The sequence below is a fragment of the Triticum aestivum genome, chromosome 2A, assembly GCF_018294505.1.
Source record: "Triticum aestivum cultivar Chinese Spring chromosome 2A, IWGSC CS RefSeq v2.1, whole genome shotgun sequence".
Lineage (NCBI taxonomy): Eukaryota > Viridiplantae > Streptophyta > Magnoliopsida > Poales > Poaceae > Triticum > Triticum aestivum.
In genome coordinates, this window is record NC_057797.1 from 777850129 (window position 1) to 777873453 (window position 23325).

The following is a 23325-nucleotide window of genomic DNA, read 5'->3' on the forward strand; positions in this document are numbered from 1 at the left end:
CTAAATATTGTGAAGCATACATGGCAGGGCCATGGATATGGCAGGTCACAAGTAGCTCTGAAAACACATATTGTGTTAATTTGAACAATGAGACCTGTGACTGTAGGAGGTGGGACATGACAGCTATCCCCTGCAGCCATGACATTGCTGCAATGCAGAAAGTGAAGATACACCCTGAAGACCATGTTTCTGCTTTTTTCAAGAAACACATGTATTGTGAAACATATAAGCACATAATATTCCCCGTGCCAGGTCCTGACCATTGGCCTCATACACATGGTGATGATATTTCTCCCCCTATGTTTAGAGAAAAGAAAGGTAAAAAAACAAACTGCCAGGAGGAAAGGCCTGTTTGAGGTGCCAGCTAAAAAGGATACTTCTAGGATTGGTACAGTGACATGCAGCAACTGCAAGAAGCAAGGGCACATGATCAACAATTGTGGTGTCCCTTTGAAACCTAAGTTCCAGATGAGGCTGAACAAGCACCAGGTATGTCCATTCATTCCATTGTTACATTCATTGCATTGTTACATTCATTTCATTTGTAGGAAAATAGTTCTAACTAATATTGTTGTGTAGGAAAATAGAGCAAACTACTCTGAGGCTGGTTCTTCAATGGCTGCAACTGCACAAAGGCCACCAAGGGTACCTGCTGCCTCTGCACCTGCACCAACTCCTCCTCCAACAACAACTGAGTCAACACAGACAACTTCTAGGTCAAGGAAGAGGGCAGCACCAGCTACAACAGCAGCACCACCACCTCTCAAGAAGAGCAGGACCAACACCTCTTCTGCAACAGTAGTACCACCTCCCAAGAAGAAGAACACAACTATTTCTGGTAATGGATCAAGGTCTTCTCCAGCAAAGAACACCAGGTCATCAAGGTCTTCTCCAGCAAAGAACACCAGGTCAGCTGCTGCCAATAGAGCTGGCATTGGATCTTTCATTGCTCCTAGACAATCTGGTACAAGTGCTGTGCAGGATGGGTCAAAGAGGGTCAGGAAGCCATCTAATAGGCTGAAAGATTACTTTTATGCAAGTGGTAACTAGCTGAAGTTGTTGAACTCCAAGTGCTTGATACTGTTTGATTTGGTTTGTAATAACATTGCCTCACTAAGTACTTGATGAAGGAAATATGCCCTAGAGGCAATAATAAAGTTATCATTTATTTCCTTATTTCATGATACACGTTTATTATTCATGCTAGAATTGTATTAACCGGAAACATAATACATGTGTGAATACATAGACAAACAGAGTGTCACTAGTATGCCTCTACTTGACTAGCTCGTTAATCAAAGATGGTTATGTTTCCTAACCATGGACAAAGAGTTGTTATTTGATTAACGGGATCACATCATTAGGTGAATGATCTGATTGACATGATCCATTCCATTAGCTTAGCACCCGATCATTTAGTATGTTGCTATTGCTTTCTTCATGACTTATACATGTTCCTATGACTATGAGATTATGCAACTCCCGTTTACCGAAGGAACACTTTGTGTGCTACCAAACGTCACAACGTAACTGGGTGATTATAAAGGTACTCTACAGGTGTCTCCAAAGGTACATGTTGGGTTGGCGTATTTCGAGATTAGGATTTGTCACTCCGATTGTCGGAGAGGTATCTCTGGGCCCTCTCGGTAATGCACATCACATAAGCCTTGCAAGCATTGCAACTAATGAGTTAGTTGTGAGATGATGTATTACGGAACGAGTAAAGAGACTTTCCGGTAACGAGATTGAAACTAGGTATTGAGATACCGACGATCGAATCTCGGGCAAGTAACATACCGATGACAAAGGGAACAACGTATGTTGTTATGCGGTCTGACCGATAAAAGATCTTCGTAGAATATGTAGGAGCCAATATGAGCATCCAGGTTCCGCTATTGGTTATTGACCGGAGACGTGTCTCGGTCATGTCTACATTGTTCTCGAACCCGTAGGGTCCGCACTCTTAAGGTTTCGATGACAATTATATTATGAGTTTATGAGTTTTGATGTACCAAAGGAGTTCGGAGTCCCGGATGAGATCGGGGACATGACGAGGAGTCTCGAAATGATCGAGACGTAAAGATCGATATATTGGACGACTATATTCGGACATCGGAAAGGTTCCGAGTGATTCGAGTATTTTTTGGAGTACCGGAGAGTTAAGCGGAATTCGCCGGGAGAAGTATTGGGCCTTATTGGGCCATACGGGAAAGAGAGAGGGGCTGCCTAGGGCAGGCCGCGCGCCCCCCAAGGCCTAGTCCGAATTGGGCTAGGGGGAGGGGCTGCGCCCCTTTCTTGTTTCCTACTCCTACTACATGGAAGGACTCCTAGTTGGACTAGCAAAGGGGGAATCCTACTCCCGGTGGGAGTAGGACTCCCCTAGGGCGCGCCATAGAGAGGGCCGGCCCTCCCCTCCTCCACTCCTTTATATACGGGGGCAGGGGGCACCCCATAGACACACAAGTTGATCCATGTGATCATATTCTTAGCCGTGTGCGGTGCCCCCTTCCACCATAATCCTCGATAATATTGTAGGGGTGCTTAGGCGAAGCCCTGCAATGGTAGTACATCAAGATCGTCACCACGCCGTCGTGCTGACGGAACTCTTCCCCGACACTTTGCTGGATCGGAGTCCGGGGATCGTCATCGAGCTGAATGTGTGCTAAAACTCGGAGGTGCCGTAGTTTCGGTGCTTGATCGGTCGGGCTGTGAAGACGTACGACTACATCAACCGCGTTGTGCTAACACTTCCGCTGTCGGTCTAGAAGGGTACGTAGATCACACTCTCCCCTCTCGTTGCTATGCATCACCATGATCTTGCGTGTGAGTAGGAATTTTTTTGAAATTACTACGTTCCCCAATAGTGGCATCCGAGCCTAGGTTTTATGTGTTGATGTTATATGCACGAGTAGAACACAAGTGAGTTGTGGACGATATAAGTCATACTGCTTACCAGCATGTCATACTTTGGTTCGGCGGTATTGTTGGATGAAGCGGCCCGGACCGACATTACGCGTACGCTTACGCGAGACCGGTTCTCCCGACGTGCTTTGCACATAGGTGGCTTGCGGGTGACAGTTTCTCCAACTTTAGTTGAACCGAGTGTGGCTACGCCCGGTCCTTGCGAAGGTTAAAACAGCACCAACTTGACAAACTATCGTTGTGGTTTTGATGCGTAGGTGAGATTGGTTCTTGCTTAAGCCTGTAGCAGCCACGTAAAACTTGCAACAACAAAGTGGAGGACGTCTAACTTGTTTTTGCAGGGCATGTTGTGATGTGATATGGTCAAGACATGATGCTGAATTTTATTGTATGAGATGATCATGTTTTGTAACCGAGTTATCGGCAACTGGCAGGAGCCATATGGTTGTCGCTTTATTGTATGCAATGCAATCGCGCTGTAATGCTTTACTTTATCACTAAGCGGTAGCGATAGTCGTGGAAGCATAAGATTGCCGAGACGACAACGATGCTACGATGGAGATCAAGGTGTCGCGCCGGTGACGATGGTGATCATGACGGTGCTTCGGAGATGGAGATCACAGGCACAAGATGATGATGGCCATATCATATCACTTATATTGATTGCATGTGATGTTTATCTTTTATGCATCTTATCTTGCTTTGATTGACGGTAGCATTATAAGATGATCTCTCACTAAATTATCAAGAAGTGTTCTCCCTGAGTATGCACCGTTGCGAAAGTTCTTCGTGCTGAGACACCACGTGATGATCGGGTGTGATAGGCTCTACGTTCAAATACAACGGGTGCAAAACAGTTGCACACGCGAATACTCAGGTTATACTTGACGAGCCAAGCATATACAGATATGGCCTCGGAACACAGAGACCGAAAGGTCGAGCGTGAATCATATAGTAGATATGATCAACATAGTGATGTTCACCAATGAAACTACTCCATCTCACGTGATGATCGGACATGGTTTAGTTGATTTGGATCACGTGATCACTTAGAGGATTAGAGGGATGTCTATCTAAGTGGGAGTTCTTAAGTAATATGATTAAATTGAACTTAAATTTATCATGAACTTAGTCCTGGTAGTATTTTGCAAATTATGTTGTAGATCAATAGCTCGCGTTGTTGCTTCCCTGTGTTTATTTTGATATGTTCCTAGAGAAAATTGTGTTGAAAGATGTTAGTAGCAATGATGCGGATTGGATCCGTGATCTGAGGTTTATCCTCATTGCTGCACAGAAGAATTATGTCCTTGATGCACCGCTAGGTGACAAACCTATTGCAGGAGCAGATGCAGACGTTATGAACGTTTGGCTAGCTCAATATGATGACTACTTGATAGTTTAAGTGCACCATGCTTAATGGCTTAGAATCGGGACTTCAAAGACGTTTTGAACGTCATGGACCATATGAGATGTTCCAGGAGTTGAAGTTAATATTTCAAGCAAATACCCGAGTTGAGAGATATGAAGTCTCCAACAAGTTCTATAGCTAAAAGATGGAGGAGAATCGCTCAACTAGTGAGCATGTGCTCAGATTGTCTGGGTACTACAATCACTTGAATCAAGTGGGAGTTAATCTTCCAGATAAGATAGTGATTGACAGAATTCTCTAGTCACCATCACCAAGTTAGTAGAACTTCGTGATGAACTATAATATGCAAGGGATAACGGAAACAACTCCCAAGCTCTTCGTGATGCTGAAATCAACGAAGGTAGAAATCAAGAAAAACATCAAGTGTTGATGATTGACAAGACCACTAGTTTCAAGAAAAGGGCAAAGGGAAGAAGGGGAACTTCAAGAAGAACGGCAAGCAAGTTGCTGCTCAAGTGAAGAAGCCCAAGTCTGATCCTAAGCCTGAGACTAAGTGCTTCTACTGCAAAGGGACTGGTCACTGGAAGCAGAACTACCCCAAGTGATTGGCGGATAAGAAGGATGGCAAAGTGAACATAAGTATATTTGATATACATGTTATTGATGTGTACTTTACAAGTGTTTATAGCAACCCCTCAGTATTTGATACTAGTTCAGTTGCTAAGATTAGTAACTCGAGACGGGAGTTGCAGAATAAACAGAGACTAGTTAAGGGTGAAGTGATGATGTGTGTTGGAAGTGGTTCCAAGATTGATATGATCATCATCGCACACTCCCTATAATTTCGGGATTAGTGTTGAACCTAAATAAGTGTTATTTGGTGTTTGCGTTGAGCATGAATATGATTTGATCATGTTTATTGTAATACGGTTATTCATTTAAATAAGAGAATAAATTGTTGTTCTGTTTACATGAATAAAACCTTATATGGTTACACACCCAATGAAAATAGTTCGTTGGATCTCGATGATAGTGATACACATAATCATAATATTGAAACCAAAAGATGCAAAGTTAATAATGATAGTGCAACTTATTTGTGGCACTGCCGTTTAGGTCATATTGGTGTAAAAAGCATGAAGAAACTCCATGCTGATGGGCTTTTGGAATCACTTGATTATGAATTAGTTGATGCTTTGCAAACCATGCCTCATGGGCAAGATGACTAAGACTCTGTTCTTCGGAACAATGGAGCGAGCAACAGATTTGTTGGAAATCATACATACTGATGTATGTGGTCCGATGAATATTGAGGCTTGCGACAGGTATCATTATTTTCTGATCTTCACAGATGATTTGAGCAGATATGAGTATATCTACTTGATGAAACATAAGTCTGAAACATTTGAAAAGTTCAAAGAATTTCAGAGTGAAGTTGAAAATCATCGTAACAAGAAAATAAAGTTTCTACGATCTGATCGTGGAGGAGAATATTTGAGTTACGAGTTTGGTGTACATTTGAAGCAATGCGGAATAGTTTCGCAACTCACGCCACCTGGAACACCACAGCGTAATGGTGTGTCCGAACGTCGTAATCGTACTTTACTAGATATGGTGCGATCTATGATGTCTCTTACTGATTTACCGCTATCGTTTTGGGGTTATGCTTTAGAGACGGCCACATTCACGTTGAATAGGGCACCATCGAAATCCGTTGAGACGACGCCTTATGAACTATGGTTTGGCAAGAAACCAAAGTTGTCGTTTCTGAAAGTTTGGGGCTGCGATGCTTATGTGAAAAAGCTTCAACCTGATAAGCTCGAACCCAAATCGGAGAAATGTGTCTTCATAGGATATCCAAAGGAAACTATTGGATACACCTTCTATCACAGATCCGAAGGCAAGACTTTTGTTGCTAAATTCGGAAACTTTCTGGAGAAGGAGTTTCTCTCGAAAGATGTGAGTGGGAGGAAAGTAGAACTTGATGAGGTAACTGTACCCGCTCCCTTATTGGAAAGTAGTACATCACAGAAAACTGTTTCTGCGACACCTACACCAATTAGTGAGGAAGCTAATGATAATGATCATGAAACTTCAGGACAAGATACTACTAAACCTCGTAGATCAACCAGAGTGAGAACCGCGCCAGAGTGGTACAGAAATCCTGTTCTGGAAATCATGCTGCTAAATCATGATGAACCTATGAACTATGAAGAAGCGATGGTGAGCCCAGATTCCGCAAAATGGCTTGAAGCCATGAAATCTGAGATGGGATCCATGTATGAGAACAAAGTATGGACTTTGGTTGACTTGCCCGATGATCGGCAAGCAATTGAGAATAAATGGATCTTCAAGAAGAAGACTGACGCTGATAGTAATATTACTATCTACAAAGCTCGACTTGTCGCAAAAGGTTTTTGACAAGTTCAAGGGGTTGACTACGATGAGACCTTCTCACCCGTAGCGATGCTTAAGTCTATCCGAATCATGTTAGCAATTGCCGCATTTTATGATTATGAAATTTGGCAGATGGATATCAAAACTGCATTCCTGAATGGATTTCTGGAAGAAGAGTTGTATATGATGAAACCAGAAGGTTTTGTCGATCCAAAGGGAGCTAACAAAGTGTGCAAGCTCCAGTAATCCATTTATGGACTGGTGCAAGCCTCTCGGAGTTGGAATAAACGCTTTGATAGTGTGATCAAAGCATTTGGTTTTATACAGACTTTCGGAGAAGCCTGTATTTACAAGAAAGTGAGTGGGAGCTCTATAGCATTTATGATATTATATGTGGATGACATATTACTGATTGGAAATGATATAGAATTTCTGGATAGCATAAAGGGATACTTGAATAAGAGTTTTTCAAAGAAAGACTTCGGTGAAGCTGCTTACATATTGAGCTTCAAGATCTATAGAGATAGATCAAGACGCTTGATAAGTTTTTTCAATGAGTACATACCTTGACAAGATTTTGAAGTAGTTCAAAATGGAGCAGTCAAAGAAAGAGTTCTTGCCTGTATTACAAGGTGTGAAGTTGAGTAAGACTCAAAGCCCGACGACGACAGAAGATAGAAAGAGAATGAAAGTCATTCCCTATGCCTTGGCCATAGGTTCTATAATGTATGTCATGCTGTGTACCGGATCTATTGTATACCCTGCACTGGTTTGGCAAGGGAGTACAATAGTGATCTAGGAGTAGATCACTGGACAGCGGTCAGAATTATCATTAGTGAAATAAAGGATATATTTCTCGATTATGGACGTAACAAAAAGGTTCGTCGTAAAGGGTTACGTCGATGCAAGTTTTTGGCACTGATCCAGATGATTCTAAGTCTCAATCTGGATACATATTAAAAGTGGAAGCAATTAGCTAGAGTAGCTCCGTGCAGAGCATTGTAGACATAGAATTTTGCAAAATACATACAGATATGAATTTGGCAGGCCCGTTGACTAAATTTCTCTCACAAGCAAAACATGATCACTCTTTGGGTGTTAATCATATAGCGATGTGAACTAGATTATTGAATCTAGTAAACCCTTTGGGTGTTAGTCACATGGAGATGTGAACCAATCACATAAAGATGTGAACTATTGGTGTTAATCACATAGCGATGTGAACTAGATTATTGACTCTAGTGCAAGTGGGAGACTGAAGGAAATATGCCCTAGAGGCAATAATAAAGTTATTATTTATTTCCTTATTTCATGATAAATGTTTATTATTCATGCTAGAATTGTATTAACCGGAAACATAATACATGTGTGAATACATAGACAAACAGAGTGTCACTAGTATGCCTCTACTTGACTAGCTCGTTAATTAAAGATGGTTATGTTTCCTAACCATGGACAAAGAGTTGTTATTTGATTAACGGGATCACATCATTAGGTGAATGATCTGATTGACATGACCCATTCCATTAGCTTAGCACCCGATCGTTTAGTATGTTGCTATTGCTTTCTTCATGACTTATACATGTTCCTATGACTATGAGATTATGCAACTCCCGTTTACCGAAGGAACACTTTGTGTGCTACCAAACGTCACAACGTAACTGGGTGATTACAAAGGTACTCTACAAGTGTCTCCAAAGGTACATGTTGGGTTGGCGTATTTCGAGATTAGGATTTGTCACTTCGATTGTCGGAGAGGTATCTCTGGGCCCTCTCGGTAATGCACATCACATAAGCCTTGCAAGCATTATAACTAATGAGTTAGTTGTGAGATGATGTATTACGGAACGAGTAAAGAGACTTGCCGGTAACGAGATTGAAACTAGGTATTGAGATACCGACGATCGAATCTCGGGCAAGTAATATACCGATGACAAAGGGAACAACGTATGTTGTTATGCGGTCTGACCGATAAAAGATCTTCGTAGAATATGTAGGAGCCAATATGAGCATCCAGGTTCCGCTATTGGTTATTGATCGGAGACGTGTCTCGGTCATGTCTACATTGTTCTCGAACCCGTAGGGTCCGCACGCTTAAGGTTTCGATGCCAGTTATATTATGAGTTTATGAGTTTTGATGTACCGAAGGAGTTCAGAGTCCCGGATGAGATCGGGGACATGACGAGGAGTCTCGAAATGGTCGAGACGTAAAGATCGATATATTGGACGGCTATATTCGGACATCGGAAAGGTTCCGAGTGATTCGAGTATTTTTTGGAGTACCGGAGAGTTACGGGAATTCGTCGGGAGAAGTATTGGGCCTTATTGGGCCATACGGGAAAGAGAGAGGGGCTGCCTAGGGCAGGCCGCCCCCCCCCAAGGCCTAGTCCGAATTGGGCTAGGGGGAGGGGCTGCGCCCCTTCCTTGTTTCCTACTCCTACTACATGGAAGGACTCCTAGTTGGACTAGGAAAGGGGGAATCCTACTCCCGGTGGGAGTAGGACTCCCCTAGAGCGCGCCATAGAGAGGGCCGGCCCTCCCCTCCTCCACTCCTTTATATACGGGGGCAGGGGGCACCCCATAGACACACAAGTTGATTCACGTCATCATATTCTTAGCCGTGTGCGGTGCCCCCTTCCACCATAATCTTCGATAATATTGTAGCGGTGCTTAGGCGAAGCCCTGCGACGGTAGTACATCAAGATCGTCACCACGCCGTCGTGCTGACGGAACTCTTCCCCGACACTTTGCTGGATCGGAGTCCGGGGATCGTCATCGAGCTGAACGTGTGCTAAAACTCGGAGGTGCCGTAGTTTCGGTGCTTGATCGGTCGGGCCGTGAAGACGTACGACTACATCGACCGCGTTGTGCTAACGCTTCCGCTGTCGGTCTACAAGGGTACGTAGATCACACTCTCCCCTCTCGTTGCTATGCATCACCATGATGTTGCGTGTGCGTAGGAAATTTTTTAAAATTACTACGTTCCCCAACACTTGATACTGCACTGTTTGATTTGGTTTGTAATATGGTACTGTATGTGGATTCTGCACTTGTTTGCAACTTCATTTCATCTGCAACTTTTATCTATATGTGGATTCAACACTTGATATACACCTTACAGATAGAAACATAGATAGAAAGATAGTCTCATAGATAGTCTCATAGATAGAAAGATATCTATCTGACCAAGTGCATTATATGGTACTGAGAGCACTGACCAAATGCATACATTTATTCAGAAACATCCACATGTTACATAGATAGATCTCTAGATAGATAGATAGTCTCGTAGATTACATAGATAGATAGTCTCATAGATTACATCCAAATCTCACAAAAACTACCAAAACTCTCTCTCAAATTGACTTACAGATAGAAAGATAGATAGCTAGATCAGTCATAGCGCTCAAAGAAACGGACCCACTTGGCCCTAGTTGCTGGATGAGGAGCCATGACTGCCCTAATCCTTGCCCACCTAATGATCTCCATGAATGATCTTCCCCTGCCTCCAGTGAAAACCAGCTCTAGTTCTTCATTATTGCACTTCTCCAGTACCTTGTTGGAGAGTCGGCGGTTGAACTCCTCTTGCTGCTCATCCTGGGCCGCCTCTAGGGCCCTCTGCCTGCGCCTCCTCCTCCTCCTTTGTGCAGCTGCTGCTGTCCTGACCTCCACAGCCTCCCCCTCTTCCTCTGTGACATCTCCCATGTCAGGATCCATCTGTAGGGTTACTTTTGGGTGGCGGCTGGTGGAGTCACTGGGAAAGGGTGGGGGTGGGGAGGGGTTTATATTGAGAGATTGATGGGGGGTTGGGTTTAGTAGGCCTAGTGTTGCATTTGGTCAGAGAGTAGTGGGCCACTAAGCCCAATTACCCACAGAAATAATATATGTACGCTAACAAATAACATATAAAAGATATAAGATCAAGTTGAACACTTAATAGCATAAAAGATCCACAACTTAGTAGCATAAGAGACCCATTTCCACTACTTAATAGCATAGGTGATCCATTACAACATTTAATACCATAGGTGATCCATTACAACTTAACAACATAGCAAATAAGGTTCTTACACTAGGTTAAACTTCACATTCCCCCAAAATGCACACCCATAATCACTTGAAGTCATGCCAGGCCACATCCTTATATAAAGGCCTTTGGATGTGCTTACTTCACCAACATATCACAGCAAGTTCAAGACTCAAGGATGGCCTTGATTTGCTCTAACTTCTCCTTGCTGCCATACCCTTCTTCCAGCAGCTCAGCAACAACAAGCTCAAGTTTTGCCTTCTCCTTCTTAAGAACATCTCTGTCAACTTCAACATCCTTCATAGCCTTCCTGGTGTTCTTGATGATATCAGCTTGGCTCTGCAAAATGCACCTCTGCTCTTTTGCAAGTTTGAGCTTTTCCATCTGCACCTCCAACATGGCTTTCTCCTCTAGCTCCTTCTTCTTCTTCTTCTCAAGTTCTTCCTCCTCCACTTGTTTCTGGTACACCTGCTTGTCCACCCTACCATCCTGACAATCAAACATCTTGGATACATCATCAACAAGCTTGGTGTACTCAATGCAAAGCTTGTCATTTTCAGTCTTAAGCTTGGCCAACTCCCTTTCATGCTCACTCTTAAGCCTGGCCAACTCCTTCTCAAACTTTTCCTTGTCATGTACCCTTCCAAAGTTCTGCTCATGGAACATCTCCTATAGCTTGCACAAACATCTCTGAAGAACAGTTGGCCAAGGCCCATCAACCCACTCTACAACACCACAATTCACACCATTTTACTGCATTTGTAAATGTGATAAGTTATTACAAAAGGACTAGTACCTTATTTCAATTCCATGATTAACTTGATAAACTTAAGATTTTCTAACTATTAATAACATAAATGAGATATGCTAAGTTATTACAATGCCATGATTAAGTTTCCAAAGTGACAAAAATACATATGTGTCTGTCATATCAAACAAACTGCTGCATCATATCAAACATCACTGAACATCCATAGCAGAAAACTTAATTGGCATCTAACCTAGACTGGGCAGCCATAGAAACGCCTCCCTGTTACAGGCCCTTCAAAAGCAACACGCTTAATAGGCCTCAGTTGGTGCAGAATGCACTTGGGATGAGCAAGCTCAAGTTGGCCACAGAAAAGGGGCTCCACAGTGGTGTCTGGTTCCTCCTACAACCATAATAACCAACAAACACTGGTTTCAATCTGCACTCAATACCAGAATCAACTTGCACTGTTCATTAAATCCTCAAATCAGCATGAACCCTAACACTGTACAGAGATGAACCCTAGGTTACCTCAATCCTACAATCAAACCCCACCCTCACTAATCAAGAACAGTATCACACACACAACAACAATACTACACTAAGCAACATCCATGGCTGAAGCCTAAGCTACTAGCACCTAACCCTAACCCTAACCCTAGGTGGCAAAGAACTTACCATAAGTCCCATGTCCATGCTGACAACCTCGCACTCCTCCTCCGAGCTAGTTTCCTCGTCGTTCCAGGAAGGCATTGCGGCAAGGAGGTCGACGGCCACCGGCCTCGAAGACGGCGCGCGGCGGCGAGCTCGTACTGGAGCAGGGGACTGGGAGCAGGGGAGTGAGCGAGCACGAGAGAGTGAGCGAGCGTGTGATCCCGACCGACTGAGCGGGTATATTTACCCCAGTTCCGACCGGGCCGGTCGGCTAACGGCCGTCAACTGCCGCGCCGTGAGCGCGCGTGGCCACGTGGGCTGACAGATGGGCCCAGGCCGTCAGAAAAACGGTTAAATCGCTAGTCACCGCGGGTTTGGATTTTTTGAAACAGCGGACCGCGCGTTTGGTAGCTTTCTGAGAAAAATTAAAAAGTGGTAGTTTTTTGAAATCTTAGCCTGTAAACTAGTAGTTTTATACTATTTACTCGGCAACAGCCGATTGAGCTGACCAGCATTACAGTGTCAACAGGTTTCAAAAGTTAATCCAAATTAATAAGTTAAATAAGACCCAAAGCCAAACTAGGCACGGCAAGATAGCCAGCACTGCTCTGTGCTGTGCTGCCTGCCTGAAATCTGCAGCTGTGCGGCTGTGCCTGTATGCAGCCCAGCAAAGCAATGCCGCGAGTCCTTCTTACCATAGAAATTAACTGGTGAGCATGCAAATCAATTGGTCAAGGAGATGGACGGGGCGATGCTGACGGAGCAGCGACGGCACCACGTCACTCTCGGCAGCAACGTAGACTCTAGTGGCTCCTTTTCCTTTTTTCTTCCCTTTTTGGGGTTTCATTTGGTTTTTTATGATTAGCTGGGGATGTTAGGTTTTTTTGTCCGGTTTTTCTTATAAACTCGACCAGCTCACTTCTTTTTAATGAAATGCAAGAACCCCTGCCCTCACACGAGGTTTCTTAAAAAATTAATCAGTTTCAGACCCTGCACATAACCATGTTGTCCGAACCGATGGCTAAAATCCGACTTTTGGACCCGTTCGGCTATCACAACGAAAATTTCCTTTTTTTTGTTTCATGAGCTGTGTTCCGCTCTTTGTTTTTTAAAATGGAGGTAAAAGATTTGCCTCATTGATCAATTAATTAGAAGAGAATTCTCCACTTAATTAACGAAAAACCGGACGAATACCGATACAAGCCAACCACATGCGGACTACTCATAAACTACACAACCCCAGGAGCGCACGATCATCCCTACAACAATAAGCAACACGTAACGACCATTAACCACCACGCCCCTACATCACAAAGAGGAAACCCCTAAGGAGAGCACCTCGGGCGAAGTACACGAACACCGCCAATTCCACGGAGACAAGCCATGCCATAAGGACCGACCAAGAGATTGTTATTCATCCATCAATTAGTTGCGGACATCTTTCCTGTGGTGTCACTTTTTCTGGTTTTGCTCCCGAGAGACTTCTCCACAGTCGTCTTGCCAGAACCAGGGCTGACCGCTTCCAAACGTCCAAACAAGCTACGAAGTTGTATCTCAAAGAGAGTCTCATCAACCTTATCTCTCACAGATACCACCGCATCAACATCCTCAGCCACGGGTACCACCGACCCGATGAATTCAGGCCCCTCCAGTTGCTCACATGTGTTTCGGCCTTGAAGCTCTTTTTTAATGGGCGTGCGTTGTTCTGATCTCCGACGCATTTGCCACATAGTTTGTTGCCGCATTGCACGGGGATGCTTTTGTTGTGTTTCTGATTCGGTGTCGTTTGATAGTGGAACCCGATCCATTTTTCGGGTCGTAGGGGGGGGGGGGGGGGGAAGTGCATTTGTCGCACCACAGGTTTGAGAACCCAGATTCCTTGTGTGCCACCATTTTGCGAGCTAACTTTTTTCCTGATGGAGATTTATTGAACGCAAAGTTAAAAAAGGGATCATCCTTCACATGGCAAAGTATTATGGCGGGGGTTAATACCTTCAAACATGGCTATATTTGGTGTGTTGGAAATGGTCAGAAAATTGACATTTCGGAAGATGCTTGGATCCCTAACTGTGCTAACAGGAAAGTCATCACTCCAAAGGGACAACATTTGTTATCAAAAGTGTCCGATCTCATTGACCCCTCTTCGAACAGGTGGGATGAGGATCTCATCAGACAGACCTTGTGGCCTGTTGATTTACAGCGGGTCCTTGCTATCCCTCTGCCTCAGTTTGATATGTTAGATTTTGTTGCCTGGAGTCATACTAAGAGTGGGATTTTTTCTGTTCGATCTGCATATTTTGTTGAGTGGGATTATCAACATGGAAGGAAACTTCGTCGTACTAATTGAATGGGTCGAACAAACTTTAATCCAATTTGGTGTAAGATTTGGAAGTTATCTTGTCCAGCGAAGGTGAAATTTTTTATTTGGCTGACACTGCATGGTACTCTTCCATGCCGTGTTACGCTTGCTAATAGACACATGGAAGTTTCACCTTTATGCCCTTGTTGTGCTTCTGGTTTAGAAGACACAAAGCATATGTTGTTTCAATGCCAGAAGGCAAAAGAGGTCTGGAGAAGGCTGGGATTAGACGAGATCATTGCTCAAGCTTGTGAAGTTGATCATGCTGGAGAGGCAGTCCTCGAGTTTTTGTTGCTCATGTGTGACCAAGATATATCTATTATGGGGTTCCAGAATACTTGGGAGATGATTGCCATTACGTCTTGGTATTTATGGTGGGAAAGACGTAAATTAGTGCACAAGGAGAGAATTCAAGATGCAAAACAGATTTCAATGGGGATACAAGCTCTTACGACTAATTATGTTGTTGCTTCCAGTCCAAGGGCTTCTATGAAAAGAGGGGGTTGGATTCGTCCCCCGGTGGGTTTTGTGAAACTTAATGTTGACGCTTCTTTTGATCATGATCTTCTTAAAGGTAGGGCGGGGGCTGTCCTGAGGAACGACAAAGGGAAGTTTATTGCAAGGGGTACTTGGAAAATTGATCATTGCATCGATGCTCTAACAGCGGAAGCTTGGGCTCTCAGATTCGGTTTTTCACTAGCGCAATCGTGCGGGTTGCAATCGCCTAGTTATTAATTCTGATAATTTGGAGGTTATTGAAACGATGAATAATGGCGGACGGTCAGCAGGAGCGGCGGCGGCAATCTTTGATGATTGCTATTTTTTGGCGTGTGATTTTCCTACCTCTAGGTTTGAACATTGTAATAGGGAAGCCAATAAGGTTGCGCACGGGCTTGCTAGGTTGGCTAGATTTTCTTCTACCATTGATTGGTTGAGGAGCCTATGTTTGAGATTGTACCATTTCCTCACAAACGATGTATCTGTTAATTCCATTGAATAAAGTCCATTTGTTTTTCAAAAAAAAAATTCGGTTAGGGTCATCTAATGTTGCTGTAACACGAGTAGCCTTCTTGGGGGAACAAGATAAGCACTGGCAACTGTTTGTTAGTTTGTTGGAGTGTGTATGTTGGCTTGTTGGGTCCAGTGTGGTGTGGGCACAAGCACACCATGTCGCTGTTCAGCAGCTAGCTAGCTGTACGTACGTACGTACATGTTGCTGCGTGTGCGTAATGTGGAGGGTTCCAGACAACTCAACAGTGCATTGCAAGATGTGTGTGTATCTGCAGCATCTGGTAGGTACCTCCACAGGCTCCTCCTTCCTTCACGCTTCATATGTAGAGTTGTACGGACCACGCAACACCATATATACATATACAAATACTTTCTTAATCATTATTATACTCACCTCTAATCCATATTAGTTCACCCGTGTCTAGTTCAACTTAAGTACAAAGTTGTACTAAGTAGACGCCAATTAATATGTATCCGAGGGAGTAGTATTTTTCTTTTATAAGCTAATAATGGCAGCGATCGCCCAATATGAGCAGGTGCAGTGCAGCACACCAGGCAAGCAAGCAAATCAACTGATTAAATCAAGATTTCTCACATCCATGGTCACATCAGTCCAGCATTCAGCAGTAACTTCCAGTACATGTTGCTGTCTGGGCACCCACCAGGTACAATTACAATGCCTGAGACTGAGAGACCAGGACAACTCTCAACCTTGCAAGACCACACATCCCTAGCACTACCTTTGCAACTCAACATCTCTTCACATTTCATACCAGTCCCAAGCAGAGGCAGCATCAGACATGCATAGGTAGCAATCAATCACATAGTGGAAGCCTGTCCCTGAACCACAGACACACCTTCAACCCCTAACCCTCCCTACCAACAGCTTTAACAAGCATATCATCTCCCCTACCCGATTGATAACAGCTTTAACCAGCACACTGGGGGACTGAAACTGAACCAACAATTTGCAGAGAAATTTACTCATGCACTTGATGCATATGTTCGCTCGTTTGTTCCCAGGCCTGGGCGCGGAAGCTCGACGGAGAGACGACACTGAATGACCACTGATGTCGTAGAGAATCTATTTATTTATTCACACGCCAGCTTGGTGTCGAAGCTGGTCAGGCAGATGGCGAAGGCCTGGAACGCCGACAGCGGGTACCGGTAGTCCATGGTGAAGGTGTCCTTGGACACCTTCCCGAACTGCAGAAGCACCGTGTCGTGGTGGCTTGAGGACGAGGACGACGATGCAGACAACGAACTGCCAGCAGGCTGGGGTTGTGCGGTAGCAGAGGTAGGCTGCTGCTGGGGTGGTTGCGGCTGTAAAGACGGCTCGGGAGCTGCCTCTCCTCCAGAGGCCGGCGGTGGCGGGGCGGGTGCGGCGATCAGCTGGAAGTTCTTGACCGAGGCCACCGTGACGCGGCCACGGAAGTTGAGGCACCAGCACTGCAGCTGCTCATGCCACCGAGGCGATTTGTTCTTGAGAACCAGCGGGCTCTCCTTGTCCCCCGCATTTTCATCGCCGCCTTCTTCTCTCAGAGGCCCTCCCCCAAACTCGGAGAAGCGGCAGCTGCTGAAGTCCGTGGAGTACCTGGAACTTGCTGTGGTGCGGAAGGATTCCTCGAATAGCCGGGGGAGGAGCTCCTTCGGTTGGCCAGGCACAACGCCGTCGGGGTCTACCGCTGATGTCGGGATGGAGTTCATGGTGCACTGCATCCGCCTTGGCCCGCGGGTGCCGAGCACGTTCAGCTCGTAGTTCACCTGAGCGATGGGGTAGCTACCGGTCGCCGCAGGAACTTTCGGGGAAACTTTCCTGGAGGAGAACCGCCGGCTGGTCCGTTCCTGCGGGCAGAGTTTACTGGCATTGTAGGGCGGCTGCGTGTCGTAGATGATGAATTTGGTGCCGAGGAAATTTGACCTGCAAGTACCATCCATGTTGTCTGTTAGATTTGTATGCACATATACCCGGACAAAGTCATTTCAAGTGACAATGGGGTAAGGGAAGACTGTTGTCAAAGGGTATGTTACCTCAATTTCCCGATGTAGCCACTACTTGACCGGGATATATTTTTAGGATCCATAGAAATGGCATAGTCGGTGTAAGTTGTTCTCCGACTCCTTTTAGCTGACAGTAGGAACTTGCCATTATCATCAAGCACAGCTGCAAGATGCAATCAAAATGCTCAGTGTGCTGTGTATTTGTTCTGACTTCTGACCATATTAAAACTAAACTACTTAAACCTCTGTAGCAAATACAGATTTATGAATAAAACAGGGCATCCCTACAATTTTACTGAGGTTACTAAGGCTTTATACACTATACTTTTTATTTTTATACATTTGAATCATCAAAACTGAATAAAAAAATGATGATTAGGAGCACAACGGAGAAGTGCAGGGCAATTACACAAACATACCAGAAGTAAGGGACAGGTAGAGACGATAAGTTAGCTTTGACTTGTCCCTTTTGATGAAACACTGGATCAATCCATCTCGAGATCCAGGCTGCACATGAGAAATTGAACCAAGTGTTAAAAGGTAAGAAAATATCACATCCCAAATAACAAAAAAAGATAGCTTAATTAAATACAGGGCCAGACTGATTAACAATATGAATGTCAAGTTTTCTTATTAATCAGATAGAATGGTGCGGTTACCTGCTTAAGGGACACAGGAAAGGTGAGCTTTCCACAGAATTCTGGATTCCTCACTATATCCTTGCACATCTCTCTCCAAGTTGTACAGACAGAAGCGCAAGCAACAACATCCTTGCGGGATGGCCAATTGCTGTCGTCTTCCTCCAACCTTTTCATCACATCCCGAAGTAATTCAGGAGGAAGGCTAGCCCAATTGCCTTGCAGGTTTGTGACAAGACTATCCTGCAGATCACTTGCAGATTCAAGCGATTTCCCCCTGTGATGGCCCGAAAGGCTTGGGACGCTTGAGATTTTCGCCTCGAAATTCCGCCTTGACAGGTTTCCAAAGCTCTCCCTTAAATCGCGAACTATGCTGCGCAAAGTCATCTTTGGACTTGATGCAAACCCTGAGTAACCAACCGCAGCAGGCGACAACAGCAAAAGTGCGATCTGCAATTCAGAAGCAGCACGGTGATCAATACCTTGTGAAATAAGCTCAAAGGCATGCTATGAACATTACAGAACCCGCTAAGGCATGCCATAGATTATCTTACATTCTGTTCCTATCTAGCGACAAAACCAACGTATCGCACACAGCATGGTAGCTCCTAAACCAAGGACGCTTAACAGCGACTGCTTCTATCTAGAAGCATATGATGCCATATGGAGATTTAATAGTGAGTATGGTGAAAGTCAAGCCTAACAGAGAAAAACCATGCCCACTTGACTAACCCAGACCCTGGCCAGGGACAGTGGACCAATCAGTTGATTAGTCATTCTCGTTTGCGTACTAGATACAAACATAACCAGATGCGGCACGGCTTCTCCGATGGTGAAAGGCCAACATAACACCTTATTACAGGCATCCTTGATCAGCAAAACTAACCCTTTTCTCCTTGTTCCTATCCTTAATCCGCGCGTCGTGGATAAACGAGAACGTTTTAGGCCTCCCGTTGACGCCGGCGCGCAGTAGTAGTATATTCATTAAACTTGGAAATATTAGTCTTTGCTACTACTACTGTACGGAGTACAATCTAAGAAACGGTGGAGTGGAAAAAAGGGTGCCTTTTCCCTAGAGATTGACTGCAGATTCCTGTGCCCAGATCAGGCAAAGGCACTCCCCAGCTCTGGAAATCGAGCACGGATCCAGCAGTTGGCATCTGGATAAATGAAAAACAGACAGGGTTTCTTTCCTTCACCAAAGGCTGCTGAAAAAACAGTTGAATCTGAGCAGTTTTTCCACACACACAGCCTCAGGTTCATCATCTTTTTTCTGCGCTTCCGGGATCAGCTAGCTAACAGACTAGGAGTAACTACTACTCAGATGCAAAATCAAAGATGTAATGCGAGGGCTAGAGCAGATGTTGGGGAGAAGAGAGCAGTTTCCTCACCACTGGTGTAGAGAGCACCGCTGAACTGTTATCCAACAAGAAAGATCCCCAAAATCAAAATCTCGCATGGAATCCCCTGAGGCTCGGAGACGCACGGGACTCAGATTTGCACTCCGGATCTCGGCCAGCCCTCGGAGAAGATCCGGCGGCTTCTTCACAGCGAAATCTGATCTGAACGCTCGCCAAGAAATCGCAACGGCAGTGCCGACCTTGAGTGGTGGTTGGGTCCGGTTGGGAGTGAGGCGGGTGTGTCCGGGGGTGGGTGGGCGCGCGAGAAAGGCAGGGGAGAGCGGAGGCGCGGTAATGGTGGTGGTAGTGGTGATCCGCGGATCGGATTTAAGGAGACCGTCCGTCGTCCACGGGTGGTGGATAGGGCCGAGCCGAGGGAGGCGACGAGCGGGGCCGGCGGGCCAGGGTGCAAGAAAGAAAGAAAGAAAGAAAGAAACGAAAACCGCCTGCTTTTCTTCCCTTTGCTCCGCCCACTGTCTTCCTTGGTTCGTCCAGATTCAGATGTTCCGTTGATATTTCTGTACTTGAAAACTTTCAGCGGCGTATGACAGGGAGATTTGCAAAAATAGATTCGGCTTTGCACTGGCGCGAGAGCATTATCCGACGTGGATGCCACTGGGGTTAAACATGGACAAAAGATCTGGCAGGTTTTACTACTACTACCATGTATGCATGGCTGCTGGAGCCTGAAACACATGGGCAATCATGAATTCTCTGGATTTTTCTGCTGCTAGTAATTCCCACTGAATCAATCCTGTATATATTCTAATGCCCACTCAAGTCTGAAACTCTGACTGTCATGTTACTGCTAGTTAAGTACTAAAAAATGTAAGACTTTTTTGTGGTTTCTTGCATGTAAACACCCACTCAAGTCTAAAACCCTTCTTGTTACTCGCTCCATCTCATTATACACTTATTTTCGGACGGAGGAGGGAGTATTTGGCTGAATCTTACCGAGAAGTACCAGAACATTTCGAAATTTCACACAATTAATCCAGTGTTACATGCTGTGTGAGCCGTTAGGGATACTGGGCAGTGGACAGCTAGCAGAGAAGCTCAGGTGCAGAGGAGGCTGCTGGTTTGGTTTGGTTGGCGTAACTGTCCATCCATCCATCCATCCATCCATCCATGTGTCATTGCAAAACAGGTGCAGCACCAACCAGTACGGCAGCGCCATTCATCCCCATTCAATTCGGTTCAGGTTCAGTCCACTTGGGTGGATGCATAGATCATGGATGTTATCTACTTACTGCTCTCTGACGAGGACAAGCACAATCAAAATGCTGCATGCAAACACGGCAAGCAGGCAGAGGCATTTCAGTTTCAGTGGGATGGGCGAGCAGCGCGTCCAGTCCAGATGCAGGAAATTTCACCATGCACATTCAGAAAAGGCGCCGGAGAATAACTGAACCTAATTCGTAAACCCAGCCGTCCGAGTGGGCATTTCACTAACGTACCCATCCATCCATCGCCCCATGAGGGTGGAGAAAAAGGAGGAGTAAAGGCATGCAGGATAAGAAAGCGGCACACATTATGGAAAGCAAAGGACAGGCACAAAGACCTTTTCTTTTCTTTTCTTTTCTTGCAAGGCGAACAAACAAAAATATCCCGAGATATTTTTTATTCCATCTCAAGATCTCTTCTTTTTGATTCTGTCATAAAATATCTATGGCAATGTGATGTGTGTTCGTTCGTTCTTATCGACCACATGGTTAACCGAAGTTTCGAGATTTATATTGACCTGGTAACCATGCTTTAGAAAATACCTGATTATATACTACTCCCTCCGTTCCAAAATAGATGACTCAACTTTGTACTAACTTTGTATAAAATTGAGTCATCTATTTTGGAACGGAGGGAGTACCTAGCAGCAGGTCAATGTAAAATCATGGGTTGGAAATCAGAAGTTGTGCAAGTAAATTATCCCAAGGTCTTTTCTTCTTAATCTCAGATGTGATGCTATGCGAGTTCGTTCTTATCGGCCGAATAATTAGTTAACCACTCTTGCAGATTTACATTGACCCGGTAATCATGCATTATCTTCTGTTTAGTAAAATGTCTGATTACCGGTGCCATATGGTATGGGCTTGAGATCAGGTTGTACTTATACTCATCAAGTAAAATGTCTGATCAGCTGCCATAGTGTGTGTACGATCATCCATGCCGCGGTAATCATTGAGGCAAATTAGATGGATGTCACTGTACTTAAACGTGTAGTGATCCCATAAAGCATCATGGAACTGCTGCACGCGCTGACAGCTACATGGATCCAACCAATTGGTCCAGCTTGATTTAATGTGGTTGCTAACTGTTCTTCTCATTGCTGCACGCAGGCAGGCAGGTGGTTAGCATGCCTGCCTCTCCCTTTAATTTCCCATCTGTCTACCTTTTCATTTTTATTTCCTGGCAAGTGTACTTGCACAAAAACATTTCACTAGAAACTCCAGATCTTTCGAGATACTCCTGCTCAATTGTATACAACATCGACCCCCCGTTGTTTATGCACAAGTCAAACGATTGGATACGCTTGCGAAATCACGGAGGCGAAATCAAATCAGAGATAATGAGGAACAAAAATAACAGTACTACTACATATGAGCACACAGATTCGGAGGAAACCATCATCATATAATAGCAACAACGGCAACAATTGGCACTAGTTTTTTCTCCCATGATGCTACCTAAATGGAAGCAAGTGGCAAAACAAAAAGGACGGCCCTACCGGGAGACGGATAACATTAACAAGGTCGCAATCTGTCACTCATCACTCCAATTATCAGCACTGATCAGAGGTTTGTGCAGATGCAGGTGCAAGCACTGAGAAAATTCCTGTGGAACTCCATGGTGGCCATGGTGGCCAACTGGCCATGGGAGACAGCAACAAGCACCTTGATCGGCTGCTGCCTTTAATCCGATTCGACTAGCTTTATGCCAGCAAGATTGATTGAATCCAGCTGCACCACAGGGGACTGGGACTGGACTTTTCTTGGTGTTTCTTTTGTGCAACAAGATACTAGCAGCAGAGTGGGACATGCACCATCTTTTTCTCCGAATTATCTAATGCTAAGCAATGTGTAATAGGGATTGTTGGTTAGTTCGGCACACGGGGGAACAAGCATCGATCGATGGCACATCTTACAGGATTATGGGAGGAGTTCCGTATAACCTGCTGCAGGGATCAGATGCTAGATTAGATGATCGTTCGGGTTAATGCATGCCACCAGCTGCCAGTGTGAAATATGCAACCTGGCACTAACTAGAATCGGTCCTTTTACCCCTGCTTACTAAACAAATTTAACTAGTCTGATACCTTTGGTTAGATTAGCCTAATTCATTAAGGGAGAGTATGAGATCATTAGCACGTACATGACTGCTCTTTATCCTTATCCACAGCGGCTGCAAAGAAAAAGAAATGGAAAGGAAGAAGGTGCGGACTGTATTTTATGATCCCAAAAAAGACAAGAACTGTACGGTATTGTTTTGTAAGACAATGATTTGGGGGAACCAGCTCAACCCTCTAGGCGATACAGAAGCTATACATAGTCTAACACCCTCCCTCAATCTTAGCCACTTTCTAAAGAACTGAGAAGGGTAAAGATTGCGCCTACAGGCCTCGAACTGTGGTACAGGCAAATGCTTAGTGAAGATGTCTGCAAGTTGATCCTTAGAAGAGATGAACTTGATCTGGAGTTGCTTTTGTGACACACGTTCCTGTACAAAGTGATAGTCAACTTCAATGTGTTTCATTCGGGCATGAAATACCGGATTTGCAGAAAGGTATGTAGCACCGATGTTATCA

General features: G+C 44.7%; 1 protein-coding gene across 1 annotated transcript; it reads right to left on the reverse strand.

Annotated features, from left to right (window-relative positions):
• Positions 1-16106: 16106 nt before the first annotated feature.
• LOC123191162 (tubby-like F-box protein 7) lies at positions 16107-19924 on the reverse strand. Its single transcript, XM_044603949.1, has 5 exons — positions 19518-19924; positions 18148-18576; positions 17908-17995; positions 17519-17651; positions 16107-17408 (listed from the first exon to the last, which is right to left on the reverse strand). Exons 2-5 carry the CDS (start codon positions 18511-18513, stop codon positions 16580-16582), a joined length of 1416 nt encoding a protein of 471 aa, XP_044459884.1. The 5' UTR covers positions 18514-18576; positions 19518-19924; the 3' UTR covers positions 16107-16579.
• Positions 19925-23325: the final 3401 nt, after the last annotated feature.

What these genes read in the sequence shown, in the direction of transcription:
- LOC123191162 (XM_044603949.1), bottom strand. Translation starts at nt 18,513, where the DNA reads ATGACTTTGCGCAGCATAGTTCGCGATTTAAGGGAGAGCTTTGGAAAC. An exon ending in TTCCTGTGTCCCTTAAGCAG is followed by an intron (nt 17,996 to 18,147) that starts GTAACCGCACCA and finishes TCTCATGTGCAG; the next exon opens with CCTGGATCTCGAGATGGATT. An exon ending in CTACCTGTCCCTTACTTCTG is followed by an intron (nt 17,652 to 17,907) that starts GTATGTTTGTGT and finishes TGCATCTTGCAG; the next exon opens with CTGTGCTTGATGATAATGGC.